Source organism: Hoplias malabaricus, chromosome 4, assembly GCF_029633855.1.
Source record: "Hoplias malabaricus isolate fHopMal1 chromosome 4, fHopMal1.hap1, whole genome shotgun sequence".
Lineage (NCBI taxonomy): Eukaryota > Metazoa > Chordata > Actinopteri > Characiformes > Erythrinidae > Hoplias > Hoplias malabaricus.
Window position 1 is genome coordinate 70754782 of NC_089803.1, and position 27500 is coordinate 70782281.

A 27500-nucleotide genomic window follows, 5' to 3' on the forward strand; every position below is an offset into this window, starting at 1 on the left:
CAATTTCATCTGAGTCTCGCAGTCTAAATACAGGAAATCTGAAATTACTCCCTGACATCCAGAAGCTCATGCACGCAGAAGAAGGGAGGAATGTTCCTCATCATTTTAAAACACAGGTAGCACAGCTATAAATACAGGCGCACCAAGCACACACACGCACACACACTGACTGACCTTTACATGTCTTGCCATCGGGTTGCAAGGTGAAGCCCACAGGACAGCTACAGCGAACCCCCGTGGCCGTGTCTTTACACGTGCGGTCACATCCCCCGTTATTCACCGCACAGGTTTCTGGGTAGATATGTACACACATACACAAACACACACACACACACACAACATGGAAAAGTCAGAGGAAGGAAGGCAGTAGAACATCATCAGCATATGCTCAACATGAATGAAAGCGCGGCCTCACACTCGACAGTCATCTACAGCACATACGTTCAAGCTCATATTGTGAAACCTGGTGATCCATATATTTTAACCACATTATAATATCATCAATGGACCCAGTCGCCTTTGTCTTTGGAGAGAACTGGAGCTATACATGAAAGAGAAGGAGAAATATTCCATTAATACAAGGTGGCAGCTCCTGGATTCGTGGAACTCTCCGCAGGCTGCAGTCTCTCTCCGTCGTCCCGCGTCAGACCTGCGCTGAGACATTAAAGGAGGAAAAAGAGGAGAGGACAGTGAAACAAAACTCTGAAACACATTTTTAAGACAACTCCCGAACCAAGAGCTACGACTATGAAATTCTTTATTTTCACAGTGCTGTGTTGTCTATGAACATGGAAGTGTGTATGATTCAGGGGTCTCGTGTGGAGTGTGTGTGAGAGTTCTCTAACTGGTTCGATCCCCAGAGCCGGCGGGTCATGACTGAAGTGCCCTTGAGTAAGCCACCTAACCCTCAACTGCTCCCCGTGCACCGTGGCTAGAGCTGCCCACCGCTCACTGCCCCCTAGTGTTCACTAGCGTGCGTGTAAAATGTGTTTCTCTGCACGGATTGGGTTAAATGAGGAGAATAAATCCCTTTGTCTGGAAATAGTTAAGTCAGGTGAAGAACTAAAGCTAATTCTCTCAGGGCTGATCAGGACATGGCTGAGATAAAGGACACCAAGACACCATTGACATTTAATCCCATCCCAACAGGACTTTCACATTCTGGCAAAACAAATTAGCAGCTACCTGCTAAATGCTACGTACTACATCATTCTGATTACACCATGTACCCCTCAGGACCCCCACATAGCAGGTGTGATGTGGTGGTGGATCATTCTCAGCGCTGCAGTGACACTGACGTGGTGGTGGTGTGTTAGTGTGTGTTGTGCTGGTGTAGAGTGGATCAGACACAGCAGTGCTGCTGGAGGTTTTAAACCCTGTGTCCACTCTCTGTCCACTCTGTGAGACACTCCTCCCTCGTTGGTCCACCTTGTAGATGTAGAGTCAGAGACAGTAGCTCATCTGTCGCTGCACAGTGTGTGTCGCTCGTCCTCTAGTCCTTCATCAGTGACACAGGACGCTGTCGGCTGGATGTTTTTGGTCGGTGGACTGTTCTCGGTCCAGACACTGAGGGGTTTAAAAACTCCAGCAGCACTGCTGTGTCTGATCCACTCTACACCAGCACAACACACACTAACACACCACCACCACGTCAGTGTCACTGCAGCGCTGAGAATGATCCACCACCACATCACACCTACTCTGTGGGGGTCCTGAGCGCTGAAGACCAGAGAAAATGAGCTAACAAAGTATACATAGCAACATAAAAAGTGAAATTTATTGAGCCGTAATGTTACAGCAGATCTGTGTGGTTAATGTGGAGAAATACTCTGATACTGTTTCTGTAAAGAGCCTGAGAAAAAGACCTGGAGGCAGAAAAACAGACTCAATCTGGAGTGGGAGAGGAGGAGGAATGAAGGAGGAAGGCCACTGTGCAGGACAGTTCAGTTTAAAAGAGACTTAGAAGCTTTCTGAGATGAAATGATTTATGCCAACGACCCTGTTATTAGCGACTAATGCTACAGGCCATTCTACTGCACACAATCTGTAACAGCTGGACTCACATACCCTAGGGGTCTGAGTGTTCACAGGGCAAATTCTCACACAATCACAGAGAGAGAGAGAGAGAGAGAGAGAGAGAGAGAGAGAGAGAGAGAGAGAGAGAGAGAGAGAAAGAGAGAGAGTGAAAGAGAAAGAGAGAAAGAGAAGAGAGAAAGAGAGAGAGAGAGAAGAGAGAGAGAGAAAGAGAAAGAGAGAAAGAGACAGAGAGAGAAAGAGCAAGAGCGAGAGAGAGAGAGAGAGAGAGAGAGAGAGAGAGACAGACAGAGAGAGAGAGAGAGAGAGAGAGAGAGAGAGAGAGAAAGACCCCTCCCACAATCTGAGGTGGGTTCCTGACTGATGGATATGTCTCTTTCCAGAATCACGTGGTTTTTTGTGTGAAAGGAGTCCCTCTGACCAAAGGACAGAAGAAAAACCTGGCAAGGAACACAGTCTCAGGGACTCATTGTGAAATGACATGAACTGATCAGAGAGCAGTCACTCACTGATATTCCTTAAAGGGGAAGTTCTGAGTCTTCACATCTGAGTCTTTCTAAACAGGTTTCTTTCTGAGATTTAGTATCAGCTGCTTGAATCGTTTGTTATAATACTGTAAAAATACTTTACCCCGCTTCACTGGACTTTAATGTAATTGCAGAATCCAGATCTCACACACGGTACACTCACCTTTGGCTGATGCAGTTACTAAAATATTCCTTGTAATGACGTAATGTTCATGAAAAGGTCTTTGCGGAGGCTAAAGCAGTTAATGGTTTGATCAAATGCACTCATCTTTGCTCGCTCAGGTAGGGGGCACTTTGTGGTTCTCTGGACCTGCTGGTGTTGTTACGCTCACAGGTGCTCAACAAATAAAACAAAAGTCAACAAATAATCACAGTGGAAATCCACAGACCGTCTGCAAGAAAATTGGTCATTGTGGGTTTTTCTTTTTTCTTTTTTAATGATATTTTCAAGAAAATGACGGTGACTATTAACGTAATCAGAGTCAATCATTTTTACTAAACAATCATCCTGTACAAAGGACTCAAAAGTGAAACTGTGAAGTTGAACTTCCCCTTTAAGACTAGAGAAGTTAAGATGATCATTCGGACTGTTTGGAAATGTGGAGGTGTGCCATTTTTGAGAATATAAAACTACACATTACTGTTAACATCAGACTGAATTTTGACTCTTTTTCACCTCGTGTGACCAGCATTAAGGTCACCTCTTTGTTTCTACTCTCACTGTCCATTTTATCAACTCCACAGACTACACGAGCATATTGTAGGTCTACAATTACAGACCGTAGCCCTTCTGTTGCTTAGCATACTTTGTTAGCCACATTTCACCTAGTTCTTATTAATTACTATGAAATTAAAACAAAGTGTGATTGCACCATTTCATTTAAAACACAACACTTCTTCATAATTTTGAATCACACTGTGGTGACACTTTATCTGATGCATAAAGACATTGTCAGTAAAAGTTCATTTATTCATTCATTCATATTCTGTAAGCACTAGACCAATAAGTCGTCCGGGTGACTGTCTGTGAGGAGTGTGGTGTGTTCTCTCTGTGTCTGCGTGGGTTTCCTCCGGGTGACTGTCTGTGAGGAGTGTGGTGTGTTCTCTCTGTGTCTGCGTGGGTTTCCTCCGGGTGACTGTCTGTGAGGAGTGTGGTGTGTTCTCTCTGTGTCTGCGTGGGTTTCCTCCGGGTGACTGTCTGTGAGGAGTGTGGTGTGTTCTCTCTGTGTCTGCGTGGGTTTCCTCCAGATGACTGTCTGTGAGGAGTGTGGCGTGTTCTCTCTGTGTCTGCGTGGGTTTCCTCCGGGTGACTGTCTGTGAGGAGTGTGGCATGTTCTCCCTGTATCCGCGTGGGTTTCCTCCGGGTGACTGTCTGTGAGGAGTGTGGTGTGTTCTCTCTGTGTCTGCGTGGGTTTCCTCCGGGTGACTGTCTGTGAGGAGTGTGGTGTGTTCTCTCTGTGTCTGCGTGGGTTTCCTCCGGGTGACTGTCTGTGAGGAGTGTGGTGTGTTCTCTCTGTGTCTGCGTGGGTTTCCTCCGGGTGACTGTCTGTGAGGAGTGTGGTGTGTTCTCTCTGTGTCTGCGTGGGTTTCCTCCAGATGACTGTCTGTGAGGAGTGTGGCGTGTTCTCTCTGTGTCTGCGTGGGTTTCCTCCGGGTGACTGTCTGTGAGGAGTGTGGCATGTTCTCCCTGTATCCGCGTGGGTTTCCTCCGGGTGACTGTCTGTGAGGAGTGTGGTGTGTTCTCTCTGTGTCTGCGTGGGTTTCCTCCGGGTGACTGTCTGTGAGGAGTGTGGCGTGTTCTCCCTGTATCTGCGTGGGTTTCCTCCGGGTGACTGTCTGTGAGGAGTGTGGTGTGTTCTCCCTGTATCTGCGTGGGTTTCCTCCGGGCGACTGTCTGTGAGGAGTGTGGCGTGTTCTCCCTGTATCTGCGTGGGTTTCCTCCGGGTGACTGTCTATTAGGAGTGTGGTGTGTTCTCCCTGTGTCTGCGTGGGTTTCCTCCTGGTGACTGTCTGTGAGGAGTGTGGTGTGTTCTCCCTGTATCTGCGTGGGTTTCCTCCGGGTGACTGTCTGTGAGGAGTGTGGCGTGTTCTCCCTGTGTCTGAGTGGGTTTCCTCCGGGTGACTGTCTGTGAGGAGTGTGGTGTGTTCTCCCTGTATCTGCGTGGGTTTCCTCCGGGTGACTGTGAGGAGTGTGGTGTGCTCTCCCTGAGTCTGCATGGGTTGCCTCTGGGTGCTTCAGTTTCCTCCCACGCTCCAAAAACACACGTTGGTAGGTGGACTGGAGACTCAAAAGTGTCTGTAGGTGTGAGTGTGTGAGTGAATGTGTGCCCGCCTTGCACCAAGTGTTTCCAGGTTGACCCATCGTGACCCTGAATTGGATAAGTGGTAACGGACAATAAATGAATGAATGGATTACAATAGTATAAGGTACCGTTATGTTTCCTAATTAAATGTACACTTGAGGGTACCACCACAGTGACAGTTTTGTCTGACAGCGTACCTTATACACATTTTATCTTCACTGCTTCTAAACCTTATGAGAAGTTACAGCAACTGACAAAACGAATGTTCTGTGTTTGCTAGGACACTTTGCATGTGGACTACTCACAGTCACCGCCACAAAATGGCAGAATCTCAAACAGTGTACAGTGAATAAGGCAGAGTTCTGGACACAGCTAGAGAAGTTATCACCAGCTCCACGGGAAACCTGATGTTAACACAAGGTCTTCAAGGTTTTGCTAAAAACCTAAGGCTCGTCTAACTTCAATGATGATGCCTTTTTTTATTCTTCTGTGTGCTCTCACTGTTTGATGCTGAGGTTTGGTTAAGCTTTCCCCAAAAAATCACCAGCAGGAACTTGTTACAAGTATCGTAGAGAAAACTCTCTTTCTCTCTTTCACACACTCTCTCTCTCTCGCTCACTCTCTCTCGTTCACTCTCTCTTTCTCTCGCTTGCTCTCTCTCTCACTTGCTCTCTCTCTGACTCTGTCTCTTTCTCTCTCCCTCTTGCTCACTTACTCATTCTCTTGCTCTCTCTCTCTTGCTTGAACATTCTCTCTATCCCTCACTATCTTTCTCTCGCTCTCTCTCTCTCTCTCTCTCTCTCTCTCTCTCTCTCTCTCTCCTGATGCTGAGTTTCCAGCCCAGTTGGCCAGAGTCAGTCGCATCTTGGTGCTGTTGGCCACAGCTGTGAGAGGAGAGCTAACTGAAGTGGGGAACTCTGAGTGTCAAATCTAACATGCCCCTGAGGCACTGCTCGACACACACACACACACACACACACACACACTCTCTCTCTCTCTCTCTCTCCATCCATTTTATGAACACTTACAGTCCCAAACAACAACAACAACACCACCTAAATGTTTGTAGCACACACTTAAATGATGGTTCTACAAGGGTTCTTAATGAAAAGACGTGGTTCTATATAGATCCCTGAACATCTGAAGGACCTATTGCATGATTAAAGAGTTCTTTGCATCTTAAGGGTTTTCTTCAGATTGATGGAGAATGTGCTGTAGATGGTTCTATACCCTTTCAGAAAAAGGGATCTATGTTCTATCAATAAAACAACCCTTTTTGGTGCCGTATAGAACCATATATAGGACATTCTCCATCAATCTGAAGAACCCCTTCACAATGCCAAGAACAATTTAATTTAAATGTTTCTTGAATGTTCACGATTCTATAAAGAACTGCCTTCTTAAATAAAGAACCCTTCTAGAACCACCATTTTTTAAAGAACCAGGGACCAAACAGAGAGTAGATTACAGTAGAGTAGGTACCAGACAGTGGAAAAGAGCCATAACACCCAGCCGAACCCTAACCCTGAACATTACCATAAACCTAAGCCTAACAATACCCCGTGGTACACACACACACACACACACACACACACACACACACCATTCTGCCTTCAATACCAGGCTCACCCATCATATCTGTAAAACTGTGATAATAGAGTCACATCCAGGCAGTCACTGAAGTTACTGGACATGAAAAGGGCGACACAAATTACTTCATCACAGAAGCAGTGCTTACATTGGCTCAGCTTCTGTAATAAAAGCTACCACAATCGATGAAGAGATTAAATCCTAGGTCTCCAATGAAGCTCTGAAAGCTGATGTCTGGGATATCATTAGTAGCGCTGGGTCCGTGAGAATATCAGATGGTAATCTGCAGTAAGTCTGCCGGCTGCTTCTGGAGTTAGTATTGGGTCCATTTTTATAATGATGCAACTCTCAATAACAATATTAATGTTGTCTGAAGGAACGGACAAGTGAAAATGAGGATTTTGTGTGTCTCAACATAGACCTAGGGTCATGAAACTATGAACGACCAGGTTCAGAACGCCCGCTTTCAGCACCTGTTCCTTTAAATGATAATGAGCCGCTTGCTGTTCACCCCGACCCCGAGCGCACAGCAGTGAGGAGCGAGGAGCAGAAGCTCTGGTTTTTAGTCGTTTTCACTCTGTTCTCTTTCTTCTCCGTTTTTACTCAGTGCTCTTATTTCTCCGCGCTCGTTGTGTCTGTTTTGCTGAGTTTAACCTCGTCTTTGTGCTCTCACATAAACACGGGTCCAGCGCTGTGATTGGACAGACTCAGACGAGGGGGCGGGGCCATTCTAAAGTCTCTGCTCTTGACATCCATCAGAAGTCGAGCAGAATCAGAACGGCTCGTTTTATCCCATGTTTTCTGACTTAGCCAGGGTGGTCTTGTTTCACAGTGTGTGGGTTGGTGGGCTCCAGACCCCCACGTTAATGTACACATGCACTGAACAAGTGAATTATTTCATAATGTAAGGATCCCAAGTCAGTACACACTGAATGTGAAATATAATTATGGACTATGAATTCCATTTGAATACATTCCAGTAGTGGCTTTAACTGAAACATACTATTGATTATTAAAAACTTTAAATCCACACAGTAATAAACGAGAGCAGGTGCAGAAAATAGACCCAATGTGATGGAAAATGGAGGCGGACCTGGGGACAAGGGGGTGGGGCTCCACCAGAATATCCTAGAGACCTGTTTTGATATTAAAGAAGAAAGCTGTACATGAAAAATGAAAGGGTAAGTACAGATGAGATCCTCTGGGCCTAAAGGTAAATGCAGAAAGTTTGTTAAGCAGTAGGTGAGGTACTGGTCTGTCCATCTATTTCCTATTGGGGAAAAAAGTAACATAAAATAATCTTATTAAGACAGAAGGAAAGAAGGAACTGAAGAGAGAGAGAAGATAAAGCTGCCTCCCTGCTTTAGTGGTGCCTGCATGTGGGATACAGCAAAGACTGGATTGCTTATAACTGAATTTGGTATGATCCAGTTGGTCTCAGTTTGTTGGAAGCTGATTCGAATTGATTAGTTTTCATTGGATTTAGTAGATTTTGACTTTACCCCATACACAAACCTTCTATTTCAAACCACTAATGACATAGGTATTATATTGCGAAATTAATGATATTATCATGATTAAAAATATCGACTGAAGGAACGATATCCACAAGCCACACAGGGATAAGAGGAATGTTGATCCTGGCTGTTCCTGGTACTTAGTGTGTGGTAATTCATGCAAATGATATAATGCCCTTTACAGTCACCCGAGGAAAGAAATCCCAATGAACACCTAGCATTCCCACTCCAGACAGCTGAACTCTGGTTGGTTGCCGTTAGTGTTGTAAGGCCTGGTCTGTCCATATTCATAGCTGTAACAGTTCATTAGCTCTTTTGGGATCAATTCTCTCTGAACATGCACTGAATTTATACATTTTGAATTGACTTTATTCGTAGGTTTTGATGAATTTTCTCCCCAAATATTAGTCGTCTACAGTTCCCCCATCAGTGTTTGTCCCTCTATGGCACACTGTGCCTCCAGCTTCAAGAAGATCAGGGTGTATACTTACACAAGACTTTTAGCTTCTCATTATTCCATTCATCCCTGAATCCACTACAGCAAACTTTAAAATTCATTCATTCATTCATTGTCTGTAACTGCTTATCCAGTTCAGGTCGCAGTGGGTCCGGAGCCTACCCAGCAGGGACATACCCTGGAGGGGGCACCAATCCTTCACAGGTCGACACACACTCACACATTCACCCACACCTACAGACACTTTTGTGTCACCAACGTGTTTTGGACCATGGGAGGAAACCGGAGGAAACCCACACAGACACAGGGAGAACACACCACACTCCTCACAGACAGTCACCCGGAGGAAACCCACGCAGACACAGAGAGAACACACCTCACTCCTCACAGACAGTCACCCAGAGGAAACCCACGCAGACACAGGGAGAACACACCACACTCCTCACAGACAGTCACCCGGAGGAAACCCACGCAGACACAGGGAGAACACACCACACTCCTCACAGACAGTCACCCGGAGTAAACCCACGCAGACACAGGGAGAACACACCACACTCCTCACAGACAGTCACCCGGAGGAAACCCACGCAGACACAGGGAGAACACACCACACTCCTCACAGACAGTCACCCGGAGGAAATCCACGCAGACACAGGGAGAACACACCACACTCCTCACAGACAGTCACCCGGAGGAAACCCACGCAGACACAGGGAGAACACACTACACTCCTCACAGACAGTCACCCGGAGGAAACCCACGCAGACACAGAGAGAACACACCACACTCCTCACAGACAGTCACCCGGAGGAAACCCACACAGACACAGGGAGAACACACCACACTCCTCACAGACAGTCACCCGGAGGAAACCCACGCAGACACAGGGAGAACACAACACACTCCTCACAGACAGTCACCCGGAGAAAACCCACGCAGACACAGGGAGAACGCACCACACTCCTCACAGACAGTCACCCGGAGCGAGACTCGAACCCACAACCTCCAGGTCCCTGTAGCTGTGACAGAGACACTACCTGCTGCACCACTGTGCCGCCCCAAACGTTAAAATTAAAGACCAGAAATGTTATTACTGACACATGTACTTGTTTTCCGTTAACATTTGTTTGTTGTTGTTTATTAATTTTTACGCCTGTACTCCTTTTACTATCCTGTAAATCATGTAGCAAATATTATCCCACAGGGCAACCGCAGCCTTGAGGTTAGAAAAGAGAGCTTGCGGCCAGAGTGTTGCAGGTCCAATTACCAGGACCGACAACATAAACCTCATTCACTGCTGAAATGCCCTAGAGCAAGGTTCCTAACCCCCAAACTGCTCCACCAGTGCCGAGGTGTTTGGCAGCCCCCTGCTCCGGTTGTGTGTGTGTTCAGTGCCCCTAGTGTGTGTTTGAGTGTTCACTACCACGTATGGGTCAAATGCAGAGAAGTAATTTCCCCTAGGAATCAATAATGGTGTCTGTTCTTCTTCCTCTTCTTATCCCCCCAGGCTGCCATTGTAGATAAGTATATGTTCTAATCATGCCTGGTTAAAGTTTTAAATAAAAATAAAGATAACTCATAAGCCCAACCCACCATTTCTTTTCTATCTGCTGCAAACACAACACCACTGAACAGCTTAACATGCCAGAGGACAATGCATACTTCTCAGATCTGTCTCATTAGTCATCAGACACCCATGTTATCTAGCACCATGAGCAGTGAGATCAGGAAGAGGGAGACCATCCCACACAGCCTGAGGGTGAAGGGGACACTTCCCTTGTGAGGACAACGCTTAAGACACATTGACCATTCCGGAGCGCTTGTAGTTATTTCATATTGTTATTTCTGCACTTTTCAGTTGTTGGATTTTTAAGTGGGTGGGACCAAGAACAAAAGAACCCCAAGAACCAATGAGAATTAACAATTTATTTATGTCAGCTACTGATGATTCTGGCTAGCCTCTGGACCCACCACGACCCTGATCAGGATGAAGTGCTTACATAAGATGAATGAATGAATTAAAAAAAAAAGTGTGTAGGGGATTTGAAGAAAATGTCCGTACTGATTGTGATTACTTATTATTTATACTCCATACTCACTCTTGGGAATTTTACAGTTAGAGGAGGTTGGCCTCAGTGAAGATAGAGGTGTTAAACAACATGCCAGAAGGGCATCTAACTACAGAGCATCACAACATAAGAGAACCTTATTCAAACCAGAATATGCCGGCATGGGGAGAGGAATCTACTCAGAGCTATGGGCAGGTCTTTCATAGGTAGTATCCTCATCTTTGGTACGGCTAAAAGCTTAAAGATTAGGGTATGACAAATGTCACAGCCTGAGAAAGTCTTATCACTCTTTTGTTAAAGGAAAGAAATGTTTTTACAGAGAATGAGAATGACTGTGTCCCTTTCAAAATCATGAGTTCTTTTGCCTTCTGTGGCAAAGCCCTGTGTTTCGATCTGTGATTAGAGAAGCGACTGGATTAAAAACACCCTTCATTACTGGAAAGGAAAGAGAGAATGGTTGGGAGAAGGCTTGAGAAAGTTTTAAAGGAACCTTGAGATGTTTTTTTTAGGAGGTCGGTCAAACACAGAAACACCAGAAACAACCAAGAAACTTTCAGGAATGGTGGGGTGGGAGAAGGAGAGCAACTCAAAACAAATAAAAGAACAGAGAGAAAACAAGGGGGAGAGGGGGAATAAGCACAAGCGCCATGGCAACACATAGAAAGAGGAAGAAAGGAGTTACCCATAAGTAGACGCCGTTTCACCCGCTTGTCCACATCAGCTACTGACGTGGTATTGAACTCAGAGCTCTCAATTGCAGCCTCATCTTTCTCTAAAACACAAGTGACAGAGGACAAACAGGGAGCAGTAGGTTAATCAGAAGCCCAATGTCCATCGCCCCGCACAGACAGCCCTGCCACAGACCGCCCAGCCTCAGGCACCCGGCTCGAAGACCCCTGTCGAGCAGGTTCAGCTGATCCCGCGTCAGCTCGTCCTGTAGAACTAGGACTGACTGACCCGTCACAGACTGACCCGCTCGCAGTTGCCTCGGCTCGGACGCCCGGACCCAGACCGCCTGACCCTCTTGGCGTTTGAGAACAAACCAAAGCCAAGAAGCAAAAAGCTGTGAAGAGGTGCCGATAAACCCTGTTAGAGTGTTAATAAATGACACAGATTATTAAGAGGATCAAATCAAACTCTCCCAAAAGGAAAAATCAATGAGAGGAAGGACATACAGGAGGTGTACACGAGTGGAAAAAAAAAAACGATACGGCGAGGGGACGAGGCTTTTTGGGGAGAATGTAAGCATTGACGTTTGTGGTTGTCGCCGTTGTAGTCTTCCATAATCAAATGGCCACTCAATTACCGCAGTGACAGAGAGGAGAAGTAGAGGAGGAGACAGAAGGAAGGACAGTGAGAGAGAGAGAGAGAGAAAGAAATGGAAAGAGGGAATGAGGAATGAGCCACATGTCAAGGACAGATTCCATGATCAAAGGATGACCGAAGAGGAGAGACAGCGTGACAAAAAAGGTCAGTTAAACACTACAAATACACACAGTGGACCACTCCTACAGCGGAGTGAAAGAGCAACAGAGGTGGGGGAGATGAAATGGAAAGGGGAATGTCTTCTCATGGTCGGGTGCCATGAGAGGAGCCTGGGGTTTGAGGTGGAAGGCCATGCTGAGAGAGGAACAGAGGTGGAGAGATGGATGAAGGACAGGAGTCTGGGGGCAGCGCTGGTTGCCTGTTTGTCTATGGAACACGTTACAACTGGCTTTGACACTCTGACCAGATGAAAACTGGCGTCTGGAGAAAGGACTGATCGACACAACCCATGGTGACTGGGGATTAACGTAAACTGGAGTGCCTGTTCAGCCTCCAGTCTCGTACGGTATTTTGTAAATGGCAGTGTGTTCTACCCTGGAGGACGCATGGTGCAGTAGGAAGTGTGGATGCATCTATGTGTCTCGGCTAGAGCTGTGGGCACAGCACAGGAAAAGGAAGACGCCGGTTCCAAGACTGTCCCTAAGGCAGTGGGTTGTGTCTGTAACAGTTCCTTAAAAAGGACACGACCCAGGGGTTGTAGAAAGCACAAAGTAAGAGAAATCAATAACAGGTTGAGATAATAATTAAAACTCTAAATCTACAATGAATAAAGTAACGGATGCACTACCGTAAAGAGCTCAGGAGTTACTATGAACGTTTGTACCAGTCCAGAAGGGAAGACATAACCAAAGAAAAGGGGACAGAGGCGATGCACACAAAAACTCATGCAGGCAAAAGATAGCCTGGGGTTTGTTAGAGAAGGAAGAGAGGGAGCAGACAAACGAGGCTGTTAAAGTAAGACACGGAGAGGGAGGAATGTGAGGAGACAGAGGACATGCAACTGGAATGACAACGGCAGATGAGTGGGAGGTGGAGTAGCGGCCATATTGGTGTTGCTTAGCCACAGAAGATGATACATGCTTGTTGTAAAGGTCAGGAATCAGGACAGGTCATTGGCTAGCAGCTTTTAAAGACTTCTGGCAGGGGTGGAGCTTGTTTGGTAGGTTTGCTCAGAGGTGGGCAAGACTTTTTTTAATTTTGTTGTTTCAAGGTGGGGCTCTACTTCGATACAGGCTGCAATTGAGATCAACGCTCTACACGTCTTTCAGTCTTAATCACCCTCAAAATGGCAGACAAGACAGGCAATCAGTAACTTTCACCAGAGAGGCAAGAGGAAGAGGAAGAGCAGGGAGCCTGGGAGAAACACCGCTAGTGGAAAGGGAGGTCTACAGAAGAGCTACACATGGGAGGAGAATAGAACCACACAGTAGAGCTGCACACACAGGTCACAACGAGGGGTCCAGAAACAGACAGGAAGTAGGAGGGAGAGAGACAGAAAGAGGGAGGGGGAAGAGATGATGGGGGGGGGGGAGTCAGTCTCTACGCTCCTCTTCTGGTCTCTGCGGCTGTTTGCTTCGCTCTGTGGAGGCTGTAAATAAGACTGCGATGAATAGGACAGCAGGCAGCAGGACAGGGGAGAGCAGGAGAGTCTCCACCGGGCTCTGCATGGCTGGACAGAGGCACCATCCAGTGTAGGGTAATCAGCAGGAATGACAAGACTCACACACATTGAGGAGTTTATTGCATTTGGGAAGAGTTTGTGATGCACTCGTGCACTAGAATGTGAGATGGAAGAACACTGTAACAACACAAAATTCATAACACAAGCAGTACATCAGAAATCATTCAATGCACAATGTTCAGGCTTTGTTTCTATTTGTTTCTAAACAAACAATGGTGACAGTAAACACAGCTACGGAATTAAAGAAGCACTAGCATCCGAAATCTAGCCCCTGACCTCTTGGTGTGGGCCCTGACCCAAGGTCTCAGCCTCAGTCTGGGTGGATTTGTGTGGCCCCACAGTGGTGCCATGTACATGGGAAGGGGGAAGTAGAATACAATGTATATACATGTGCTTACTAGGTGTGAGCATGTTGATCCTGTGAGGCCAGCACTGATGCATGACTGATGACCCTTCACAACAATGACACACTTCCAAAAACAGCCTGGGTTAAGTCACAGGTGCAAAACACACCTGCCAACTATTGAGTACATGACACATCACACTGAATCAACCCAACCATCTGCAATTTTTTAAGGTTCCCAGACAGCATCACGAGGATGGACAAGACTCTTCCATTAACTGATTTATCTAGGAAGGTTTGAAATGTCCTTATACATCTGGACAATCTATTAAATGCAAATGAATGTTCTATCCTTACTCTTCTCAAATGTATTCTAATGACTGAATTTAATCAAAAGGCATGTCTGAACTCTGTCCTCCACCAGGGGACACTGTAAAACTTGACAGAGGCTCTAGTCTGTTAACTAAAGAAGAAAACAAACCCAGCTAGCACAGGGCTCCTTCTCAGCTTAGTTCTTGCCTCGACCCGAAGCACATCAATTTGAAATTATGGTTACTGTTATCTAACTATCTTATTGTTATATGTTTCTTATTTGTATCATTTATGATAAAGATAACTAAAAGAAATAATTTAAAACAGAATTACTGTGCTGCAGGTAATTTAAAAGCCTCCCTACAGCCATTGAATAAACCCCTATATGGTCCTTTCTGTTCAGAGTTACAGATGAAGAAGTTATTTTGGCGAAAAATATCCCTAATGCCATACTTGTCTTAAAGTGTCCTCTAACACTTGCCTATGCCTTGAAAGTCCGTCCCATGAGACAAGTCCATCTCTTTAGGTTTATGACATTTTAAATCCAGACTGCCTGAAGCACCCAGCATTAGTGATGTGCAGATCGGTACTGAAATATCGATACCTCTGATACCAGATCTTCATGCACTGAAATCGATTCTCTAATCAAAATATCGATACTTCTGAGGACATGTGTGTCATTAACAGGAACACAGTGGAAAGTAACTAAACTATTGAGATCTTGTCTAAGTGATACACGGTCGTTGGGAAAACGCCGGCACAGCGCTCAGTCAGTACATCACTCAGTCTGTAGACAGACACAATGGCAGGGCATAAATGGAGTCATGTGTGGAGCTATTTCAGCTCTGTCTCTCTTCAGTCTCTGGCGGAGTCCTGCAGACAGGCACTATCCAGGTACAGAGGGAGACAACGTGGAGCTTTAAGCGGCGCTAAACGCTGTTGCTGTTGGAGATGTTCTAATTATTAAACATGGTTATGAAATAAGTAACGACATAAAAACATGCTTCAATAATAGCCAGTGACGTCACGGTCGCGTTCGAGAATTTACGCAGCGAGCTCGGGTTTTCCTGTCAGTTTTAAAGCAAATTAAACTGCTATTTTCATTTTAATTCATACTTATATCTGTCAGTAACTACAATAATGTGAAATATTCATGGAGGTCCATTACGTGGTGCTTAGCCTTTAAATCTAGTCTAAATAGCTAGTGTTATTTATTTGGATATTGTTGTAAGAATATTAATAAGATTATTCAACGTATTTTTTATTATTATTCTAACTTATTTTATTGATTTTAAATAATTTAATCTACAGAAAGTGTCTTATTCCATTGACAGATATTTTTGCTTCTTCTAAGCATCATTTTATGTTAATTCTTGAATTAAGACAAAATATCTGCCACTGGAATAAGACACTTTCTGTAGATAAAATGATTTAAAAACAATAAAATAACTAGATTTAAGTCAATTTTAGTTGCTTAGATTTAATTTTTGCGATGTAGATTTATTCGAGTAACGGTTTCATGAAGAATTAAACATTTAAAGTGGATTACATTTGAAGCTACTATTTGAAATACACTACATTTTTTAGATTTACCACGAGGTATCGGTGTCGGATCGGTATCGCTGATACCAGCCTGAATTTTACTCGGTATCAGATCGGAAAGGAAATTGGTGTTATCGAACATCACCACCCAACATGCTCACAATAACAAGTCTAAACACTGGATTTACACTGGAGGGGGGCTTTAAATCGGTTCATTTTTGTCCTGGGTTGTGGGGGCGTATTTATGGAGTAATGTGTATACATTTTTATAAAATTCAAAAATCATATGACCATCTGTAATAGGGACGTTATTTATCTCTGGAACATTTCACTCTTGAACTAATTTAACTGACGATAAATCATTGCTATGAAGGTTCATCTCAGGGCGTAAAAACTTGCAGCTGGCCTCTGTGCTTTGATCCATTGTGTTCTGAATGGATCAATGAGGAGACAACAGGGAAACAACCAAGAGCCACTAATGCTACACCAAAAAGAGAAAGGCTCAGTGTTGTCTCTGACCTCTCTGCTGGCATCGAAAGGGATTTTTTTTTTAAAAAGTCTTCACTCTCCAAACCAAACATGGCATGGAGACACAAGCTAAGAAAAATGAGCCTTACCTGCATCAGTCCATTTATTTTCAGAAATCCCCTCAAAAATGAGACGCACACACACACACACACACACACACACACACACACACACCTTTTCCTCTTCTTTTCTGAGGCATCGCCCACAAATATGGCTGCACCCACATGGCGTATAAAGTTTTCCCATTTTGGCGTCGATGGCAGCGCTCCACGGGCCGGCTGGCTGCCTGTTCCGCCGTTACGGGGATGATGGATGTGTTTTGCGCTCAAGGCTTTCAGTGATGAAGTTTCCATCACGCAGCACATCTTCCCCAACCCCAACCCACACACTTACACACATCTCCTTCCTGTCTAACACCCAAACTCCATCTTCCTTCTCTCCAGCTTTCTGTTTCTCTCTCCTCCTCAGGACGGAGCAAAGCCTCAAGCTACGGCACATTAGTATCCTCATTTCCTCCTATTGCCTGGAGTAGCATAGCAGTATGTATTAATATGAACTATATGTGTGTGTGTGTGTGTGTGTGTGTGAGAGAGAGAGAGAGAGAGACAGAGAGAAAGTGCAGAAGGATGAACGAGGCCAGGACACAATAAAGCACAAGATGAATGACTAAATTAGCCACATGTCTCTGGTCTCATTGCCGCTACACTTTCATAATTACGTTAGCGACTTCCTGCTAAAGTGAGTATGAGCGATCACTTTCCCCTACACACACACACACACACACACACACACACACACACAAAACTCTTCCCCCAGCTAGGAGACCTCTTGTCAGGGGCTGGCTCTATTGCAACCCGCACTCAACACTGTGCTGCAGCCCTCTCTGATCGTTACGGGCGATTCGACCGAGCCGCAAAAACTGACAAATGACCTGCAGTGTTTATTGAAACTGTCCTTAGCTCATAGCTGAGCCATGGCTCATAGCCCTCTGTCTGTCTCTCTGTCTCTCTCCATGGACATGTGTAAATATGAAGAACCGAGGACCTGAGATGTGAGGGCGCAGTGCCTGCTGGTGTGAGTCGACTCCTGCAACTCAAAGCTGCGCACATGATAAAGAGGGTTCCTGCTTCAAATGAGTGTGTGTGTGTGTGTGTGTGTACGTCAGACTTACCGATGCAGGTCTTGAGGTCATGGTGCAGGGCATATTTCTGATGACAGCCGCAAACTGGTCCCACTTCAGTGTCATCACAAATGTGCTGGCATCCACCGTTTCCATAGTTACACGTCACTGGCAATGCACAAGGACTGTGAGGGGGGGGGTTAAGGCATTGAGTTCATACACACACACCCCAACACACCCTTACACCTTCACTCCCTGCCTCACAGGAAGGGCAGTACATTGCAGTGCATTAATGTTATTTAAAGATAATATAAAAAAGTCTTAGACATCTCAGATTATTATGATTATTATATTAAATAATCTTTCGGTAACACTTCCTGTTTTCATAGTGCATTATAAACAATACGTCATAATGACCGTCTCCTAAAGAGATACAGCTGAATACATGACCCTTTATAATCGCCGGTGTTATAATGAAATGTAATATTCATTCGTAACAACGCCGTACACAACGTAGCAGCGCTGGAGTCCCTTGTTCCCTATTCCCTTATTAGGGCACGAAATGGCACTAAATGTCAGACTGGCCTTGTCTCAGTGCCTGACACGGTGGACTGATGCATTAATAATCACACAGTCGCTCTGAGCATTTTACTGCAGTGATTATGTCTTTCTGAAAACTACAATATTTTTAAAAATGGGCTTCAGTTCTGTGCTTCTGCTGCTATTTCCTCTTGTGGTGGCTGGCAGTTGTTGCGGCCTGTTACAAGACGATCCAGGAGCTCTGATTTAGGTGATGTGCAGAAATCTCGCTTGTGTCCAAGGTCTTTCTTGTGTAACGTTAGGGGATAAATCGTACGAGTAAAGCTCCCCCGAGATTCTCCTCCGCGTTAAGCTAATAACAAACACTTCCCCAAACATCCACACACACACACATACACACACACACACACACAGAAACAGATACACATAATATACTCCAGCTCCTCTTCTAGGATGTTAAAATGTTTCACAGTATTTCACTCTTGAAATGTCTTTGGAAAATGTTGTTTTGCCAAACTAAGTGTAACTAATAAAAAGCTGATCTCTCTCTCTCTCTGTCGCTCACTTGCTCACTCTCTTTCTCTCCTTTGATCACTTTATCTCTCTCTTTCTTGTTCACTCTCACTCTCTCTCCTTTGATATCTCTCTCTCTCATTCACTCGCTCTATCTCTCTCTCACTCACTTGCTCACTCTCTCTCGTTCAGTCTCAATCACTTGCTCTCTCTCTCTCTCGTTCACTCTTACTCTCTCTCTCACTCTGTCTCAATCACTTGCTCTCTCTCTCTCTCTCGTTCACTCTCACACTGTCTCAATCACTTGCTCTCTCTCTCTCTCTCGTTCACTCTCACTCTCTCTCTCACACTGTCTCAATCACTTGCTCTCTCTCTCTCTCTCGTTCACTCTCACTCTCTCTCTCACACTGTCTCAATCACTTGCTCTCTCTCTCTCTCTCTCTCTCTCACTCTCTTTCTCTATCTTGCTCCCTCTCTCTCACTCGCTTGCTCTGTCTCTCTCTCTCATTTGATCACTCTCTCACAATCTGTCTCAATCACTTGCTCTCTCTCTCTCTTGTTCCCTCCCTCTTGTTCTCTCTCTTTCTCTCTCTCACTCACTTGCTCTGTCCCTCTCTCTCACTCTCTCTCTTGTTCACTCTCTCTCTCTCATTTGATCACTCTCTCGCACTCTCTCTCTTTTGTTTACTCTCACTTTCTCTTTCGCTTTTTCTCTCTCTCTCTTGCTCACTCAATTCAATTCAATTCAAGGTGCTTTATTGACATGACAAATTAGTTACATTTGTATTGTCAAAGCCTGGGTTACAATTTTAGAAGAACATAAACTTTGAATTAAACAATAAAATATTGAATTAAATAAATACAGGGGGTAACTTTTTAGAACTTGGAAACACCCGGCAACATTCACCACAGCGACTGGAACTGGGGGAAAAGGTTATATATGGGGTGTCTCTCTCTCGTACACTCTGTCTCAATCACTTGCTCTCTCTCTCTTTCTCTCTTGTTCCCTCTCTCCCTTTTTCTATCTTGCTCTCTCTCTCTCACTCGCTTGCTCTCTCTCTCTCTCTCTCTCTCTCACACTCTGTCTCTCTCTCTCATTTGATCACTCTCTCACACTCTCTCTCTTTTGTTTACTCTCACTTTCTCTTTCGCTTTTTCTCTCTCTCTCTTGCTCACTCTCTCTCTCTTACACTCTGTCTCAATCACTTGCTATCTCTCTCTCGTTCACTCTCACTCTCTCTTTTGCTCTCTCTCGTTCACTCTCACTCTCTCTTTTGCTCTCTCTCTCTCGCGCACTTGCTCACTCTCTCACAATCTGTCTCAATCACTTGCTCTCTCTCTCTCTTGTTCCCTCTCACTCTGTCTCTCTCTCTCACACACACTCACTTGCTCTCGCTCTCTCTCTCTCTCTCTCTCTCTCTCTCTTTCACGGGAGGTGCACAACTCCACAATCTCTTTTCTTTAACTCTAACTCTAATTTCATATCACTTTTTAAAAACAGAGGATTTGCCGGTCACAGCCACAGCCCGTGTCCATTAACAGTCACTACTGTCTTTCCTCCTTAGATTTTAGCAGCAAGGGTTGTGTGCACTGCTCCTTATTTCTAGACTAGACGGCCAACCATCGAGACCCTCAGATTTACAACGGCTCTGGGCTAAGTGCAAGCATTTCCAGGATGAGAGAAATCGGAGCCGAACAGTCAATTACTCTGCGCTCTGAAGTCACAGCCACATTTTACATGTGAAAGCCTCTCTGGAAAAACGACTGCAGCAGATTGAGATATTTTAGATTCAGACCGAGGATACAGACTGCTTTCAGATTCTAATACGTTCAAACCAAGAGACTGAACACACACACACACACACACACACACACATTAACACACACAGAGATCAGGCTCAGGTTGAACACAAGGAAAACTAAAGCACTCAGATGATTTGGAGGTCTGATCTGATCTCGACGACCCGACAGATGCTCAGCTGCTTTGACTGGACGGACCTTGACCAGTGGTCATGCTAACATGTAGCATTTGTGAATTTTATTACCTTACAGCTCTGGTATGACTCCCAGTGCATTAAAATGATGGAACGGCTGCCACATCAGTCATTTCTAAGTGCGGAATAAAATCCCTCCTCCGGTGAAGGGCCACGTTTTACATGATGAAGGGTTTAGTAGCAAAACACATTGTGTTTGATCCCCTGTGTAAAGGAGTTAGGGTTGTTTTCTGCTAGAGATTTCTTGAAGGATTTGTGTCTGCTGCTAAATTATTCCTCCATCCACCTGGGCCTGAGCTACATCGCTCTCAACGAGGCCTCAAGTCGCCCAGGCCTCAGGGAACGGGTCGGGGAATACAGAGTTATCAGAGGGTTAAGCTCGGTTCAGACCGTGCTTTATCTGTGGATTTATACAACGACTTCACGTCAATGACGTCAAATCAAATTGAAAACGCACGAGTGAGTAAAGCCCCTCCCACAATCCCACAGTGCTATTCGAACAAGCAAAGCCAGTCTCACGTAATCACTCTCGCGTGAGAGCAGCTATTTACGACTGGGCCGATTTGAAAGAAAAGCCACTCGTGTGGGTAAATCACTCTCGCACGAGGGAGAAGGCCTGCAAGGAAAATGCCTTAGGATGCTTCTGCTCATGCCACTGATTCATTTATTTTTGACAGCTCTCAGCTCTCAGCTACGATTGGATACTGATGTTTACCGGAGCTCAGCTGTGATTGGATGTGCGTCAGCGATCATCACAGAGCTCATCTTGCCGGCAAAACCCTTGCGACATTCACAAAGGAAGGACATACATTGTTTGGGTGCACTGTGAAGATCCACTGCGTAGACCACAGACCATTGAGCGGATAATAACGATTCTAACGTTTTTATTTTGAGCGTGTAGTTTGTAGTCAACTTTAAGAATAAAAAAAAAAATCCAGAGTGCATCCCATTTGGAACCTGTCCATTTTTAAAGTGTGGTAATGAGGAACACTACTGTCCCACAATCAAACAGGAAACAGAAAGGTGGGCTTATCCTGTCTGTAAAATGTTGGCTCTGTCACTCACAGCGCCATATTCCCTAGATGGCGCACGTCACAGAATATTACACTAAGACTAATCCCAGACAGTGCACTACATGTTAGAACGAGGGAAGTGCAGCTCATATTGAATATAAATAGTTTCATTGTCTGATATACAACGGACGATTTTAAAGCAGAAACCATTATTTTATGACACGCACTGTGCACTACGTAGTGTGGACTACGTGGAGAGTTTCGCCCTTTGAAAAAATGGCAGACGTTGTAGGACACGTGTTGTCACAGTTATTGTTCCTCACATCCTGTTAGTAGGAAATATCCTGTAGTATGTTAATATTGTGTGTAGTGCCCTGTCAAACTCATAATATTAAGATACACAGTTGTACACAATTGGCAGGAAGCCCTCCTGTCTCCCGAAGCCTGCACCGTACTGATGCTTAGGTGCATCACTGAAAGCTCTGGTGGAGCACATCAGCTCAGCTCAGAGCAGGGGACCTGAAGGTACGGGCAAACATAATTTAGGACATGTTGAGATCTTATTAACACCGCTTAGAGACAAAATTAAGACCACGTTTGCGACAGTAAAAATGGCGAAAAGCAACTGTGTGTGATTCCTGTATTTTTTCGATGAACCAATATTTGAAACGCGCTTCGTACCGATCGCCTTGAACTCGGCTTAACCACACTGCACAATTAGTGTCATCCAAACAGGTTCACACTTCCCCCAAAGGTCTGTCCAGGGCCTGTCAGAGTCTTAAATAATGTCGTTGTTATCACCCAGTCCAGAGTGACATTAACACAGAACGATAACCTTCACAGAAAATATGGAAACTGCGATCTGTGCGAAAAATACAATAAAAACAACACTGTATTTACTGATGTTTGGGAGGTAGATTTAAGACATTTTAAGACATATGTATTTTGTATTTTTAGATAAATAAATGTAAGCCTTATTAAGGATCTGAGAGGAATATCATCACAGTGAAGACCAGTGGTTAGTGGAGAGTGATTTGGGTGTGAAGTGGTGAAGCTGAGCAGTACGTACATCTGCAGTCCTGCTGGTTATCTGCCAGTTCGAAGCCCGGCCTGCACTCACACGACACGCCGCCTTTAGGAGTCTCCCTGCAGATATGAGCGCAGCCATGGTCCTTATTCATGCAGTTCATCCCATCTGCAGAAATGGAGGGAGAGAAAGAGGGGGATGTTAATTTACAGCTGAAAGACGTGCACCTTTTCTCCACTACAAACAATCCTCCGACAGGCTCCTGGAGATGGACGTGTGATTTTTATGAGAGGTGTAAATTAGCTTAATGTTTCTGCCACAGAGATCTTTATTCACACAAAGAGAACCCAGACACTGACCCATGGGCCTCAACAAAAAAATCTCTCTCCCTGAACACCGTACAGAGACTCCTCCTCCCAACTTGTTTGTCTCTCTGGTCTTCTGTCCTTTTTTCTTCGTTCATTTTGTATCTGTTTAACGCTTCTCTCCTCTATCTTTTCTACAGGGAAAATTAAAAGAAATGAATCGAACGTCAACTCATCGTCCACATTATCAGCTCAACTGACCACACAGTCATGACCCCACACAGCAGTTATTAACTGGGTGTTGGATGATCCACAGAATGGATCCTTCTGCATGTGCTGGATCAGACACAGCAGTGCTGCTGGAGTTTTTAAACCCCTCAGTGTCTGGACTGAGAACAGTCCACCGACCAAAAACATCCAGCCGACAGCGTCCTGTGTCACTGATGAAGGACTAGAGGACGAGCGACACACACTGTGCAGCGACAGATGAGCTACTGTCTCTGACTCTACATCTACAAGGTCGACCAACGAGGGAGGAGTGTCTCACAGAGTGGACAGAGAGTGGACACAGGGTTTAAAAACTCCAGCAGCACTGCTGTGTCTGATCCACAGAGACATATTATAAAGCTGTGGTCTCAGACTTCTGGACCCCCACTACACGCAGAGCCTGTACCGTGTGGTCAACTACCTTAACCACCTCTCTCGATCCTGGCTTAAATTCCTGCTCTCCTTAAACGGGAAAATGAAAAGAAGATGAAAGAGCCATGTAGTGGAGGTGAGGGGGTGAGCGAAGTACTTGTGTGTCTCTAATGGCTACTCTGGTCATCCTAAAGCTCTTGCGAGTGACAGACAATGAAGGCAGAGTGTGTGTACATAAAAGCAGGTCTCTGTGGAAACACCCTGGTGTCCTGAGTCCCTGGGCTCGGAGCTTAGGCTCTTCAGAAGCTCTCAGGATGTGAAAGGGGGGTGCTGCTTTTCTCATGAGCAGTGGTGAGGATGCCTTGATGTGCCTAATTATCATGCCTTTACCCTTCAGAGGGCCATTAAGCACTTTGTGGACAAAGGGAAGTACCTGTGTGCGGGTGTGTAGTTCTATGTAACTCCATTGTATGCATTCCTGTACAGAGTGACTGAACAAGACGGTGTGCTCCTTGTGCCTGAAAATTACTTTAGAATCATCGTATCCATATAAACCAGACGGCCTCACTCCCGCAGACCCGGGGCGAGCTAGGGTCCAGACCATTCTCCGACCGGACTAGGACCATTTGTCCCAAGCCGTGCCGGACGGTCCAGCCTGAGCCTAACCTCAGTACCATGTCTCACAAGCTCATTTATTTGCATGAGTCAGAATAAAGCGGATATATCATCTGGGTCCTCTGTCTTCTCCTGAGAAGTTAAATAAACAGCGAGAAGAGAGAGAGATGAAAGGTGGGTCCACTCTGTCCAATCACCAAACACTGACTGACTGAGAGAGGATTTAAAACATTCTCTGTAGAACTTTGCATACACACACACGCACACACACACACAAAGACACAAATATACACACACACACACACACACACACACAAAGACACAAACACGCACAAAGACACAAATATACACACACACAAATGCACACACACAGGCACACACGCACACACACGCACGAACACACACACACACACACACACACACACAAACATGCACACACACACACACACAAAGACACAAATATGCACACACACGCACACACACACACACACACACAAAGACACAAATATGCACACACACGCACACACACACACACACACACAAAGACACAAATATACACACACACAAATGCACACACACAGGCACACACGCACGCACGCACACACACACACACACACACAAACATGCACACACACACACACACAAAGACACAAATATGCACACACACGCACACACACACCTACACAAAGACACAAATATGCACACACACACACAAACATGCACACACACGCACACACACACACAAAGACACAAACATGCACACACACACACACACACATACAGGCACGCACGCACAGACACGCACGCACACACACGCGCGCACACACACACAGACACAAGCACACAGACACACACACATACACAAATATGCCTGTGTGTCAGGTGTGTTACAGAGGACCCACTATGAACAAATCCGTATTTCAGTGCATGCAGCCCACCAACCCACACACTATTAATCAAGACCACCCAGTCCGTTTGCTGTGCTGCCTGAGTCAGAAAACACAAAACGAGTCGTTCTGATTCTGCTCCGCTTCTGATGTCAAGTGAAGAGACTTTAGAATGGCCCCGCCCCCTCGTCTGAGTCTGTCCAATCACAGCGCTGGACCCGTGTTTATGTGAGAGCACAAAGACGAGGTTAAACTCAGTAAAACAGACACAACGAGCGCGGAGAAATAAGAGCACTGAGTAAAAACGGAGAAGAAAGAGAACAGAGTGAAAACGGCTAAAAACCAGAGCTTCTGCTCCTCGCTCCTCACTGCTGTGCGCTCGGGGTCGGGGTGAACAGCGAGCGGCTCATTATCATTTAAAGGAACGGGTGCTGAAAGCGGGCGTTCTGAACAGAGGCTGTTTACACAGGGGGAGAACACTGCTGTGGGGCTCGTGGGGTTTGGACCAAAGCAGGTCACAGACGTTTCATTAAGAAACAGAACTGTGTTCCACTGTGGAGACGAGGAGGACAAGGCACCTGTAACATTTTTGCCATCCCCAGAGACTTTGGGGGACTTTCATGACTGCAAAGGAGAAAAAAAAGCATGTGGCATGTGTGTGTGTGTGTGTGTGAGAGAGAGAGAGAGAGAGAGAGAGAGAGAGAGAGAGAGAGAGAATGAGAATATCGAAGGGAAAGAGTAAAGCTAATACTTGTGTGAGGCGTGTGTTTTGACTGCAGATGTCAGAGAGTTCAGAGGTGCTGAAAAGCTGGGGAGCTGGAGAGCTGCTGTCTCTGATAAGAAGTGTAGCCCCACTGCCCTGCTCCAAACATATCACAGCCATGTTATTACAGCGCCAGAGAGTGGAAAACACCAAGACATTTTCCCCTTCAACTCAAACAATCATCTCATCTCTCAGCCAGGATCCACACTGAAACCGATCATGAGACCTGAAGTAGGATCCAGACAGGACCTGCATCAGACCTGAGCTCCATATGCGTGCGCGGAGGCCTGCGTGGGCCTGGGTGTCATGTACCATTTTGCCTGTGCCTTTATGTGCAGTCTCCTGTAAAACCTCTCTTTAAAAAAAAAAAAAAAAAGAGTCTTTCAAAGCAGGCCTTTTAAAGGCTCAGTGGCTCTTGTCTGTACCCACTGAATCCTCACAGACGGACAGAACCAAACAACAAGGCAACACTGCTTTACGAAAAGACATCTGTAAATAGCCACTGTCTTTAAAAAGTTTAATTCCCTCCCTTTTCCACAGTCGAGCTTTGGTCAAAACCCCACAAGCCCCACAGTTCTAAACAGCCCCTGTTCAGAACGCCCGCTTTCAGCACCTGTTCCTTTAAATGATAACGAGCCGCTCGCTGTTCACCCCGACCCCGAGCGCACAGCAGTGAGGAGCGAGGAGCAGAAGCTCTGGTTTTTAGCCGTTTTCACTCTGTTCTCTTTCTTCTCCGTTTTTACTCAGTGCTCTTATTTCTCCGCGCTCGTTGTGTCTGTTTTACTGAGTTTAAACTCGTCTTTGCGCTCTCACATTAACGCAGTTCAAGAGCTGTGATTGGCCACACTCAGACGAGGGGGCGGGGCCATTCTAAAGTCTCTGCATTTGACGCCAGAAGCGGAGCAGAATCAGAGCGTCTCAATTTATCCTGTGTTTTCAGACTTGGGCAGAACACAGGAAACTGACTGGGGTGGTGTGGTCTCACGATGTGTCCATGACATTAATGTGCAGAGATTTTTCTTCCTATGTGCCGTTTAAGGGTGTATGGCATGTTTAGAGACACTCCCTCCGAAGCAGATGGGAGCTAGAGTAAAGATGGAAAGCGGGATGTCGCTGTGTTTTCAGCTGTGGCTCAGATGAAGGAGACCAATCCTGCCGTAGAAACAAAAAAAGCAAGGAAAGTAAAACAAAAATGAAGCACTCTGCTTTTATGTGCAACAAGTGAGCATAGCGCCTGAATATAAAACCCACACCCACACACGCGCACGCACACATGCACACAAAAGACCCCTTCTTTCCCATCCATCCTTTTGTAAATGCCATTTTAATTGAAATCTGTCAGCCTCTCTCTCTCTGAACACACAATGCTATAGGTACTAAGCCATGAATTTCAATGAGGCTCTTTTTTCTGCAGCCGCCATTGATGTCCTTCAGCTGAAAACCGTCCTTTCCAATAACCCTCTCCAATCTCTTCTTTAAACACAAACTTTCTCTCTCTCTCTCGGGCTATATTAAGCTCTGTCTTTCTTTGGCATGAAGACACACACACACACACACACACACACACACACACACACACACACACAAACAGAAACAAAACCCTCAAAGTCGACATTCAGGAGCACTTCCTCTGCACTTTCTATCTAGCCCACTGAACCTTTATAGTGTCAACATAAGTGGACAAATGGACAAATGAGGGTGAGGGTGTGTGTGTGTGTGTGTGTGTGTGTGTGTGTGTGTGTGTTTCTGTAGCTTCACTCACATTGTGGCAACAAATGCTGGGACTTTTCTTAGTCATAAACTGCTCCCCACAAAGTAAATCATTCAATTTTAATGTGATGAAAGACATGTTTTG

At 45.4% G+C, this 27500-nt stretch overlaps 1 protein-coding gene across 2 annotated transcripts in view; it reads right to left on the reverse strand.

Moving 5' to 3' along the window:
- scube1 (signal peptide, CUB domain, EGF-like 1) overlaps nt 1–27500 on the reverse strand; it is a 91403-nt gene that overhangs the window by 31324 nt on the left and 32579 nt on the right. The window contains exons 5-8 of one of the 2 annotated variants that reach the window (XM_066667678.1): nt 22479–22604; nt 17401–17517; nt 11180–11269; nt 175–291 (exon numbers count right to left, since the gene is read on the reverse strand). In XM_066667678.1, the coding sequence (XP_066523775.1) occupies nt 175–291; nt 11180–11269; nt 17401–17517; nt 22479–22604 (450 nt within the window). The remainder of the gene's footprint in view (nt 1–174; nt 292–11179; nt 11270–17400; nt 17518–22478; nt 22605–27500) is intronic. The other variant, XM_066667679.1, reaches the window with a different exon arrangement.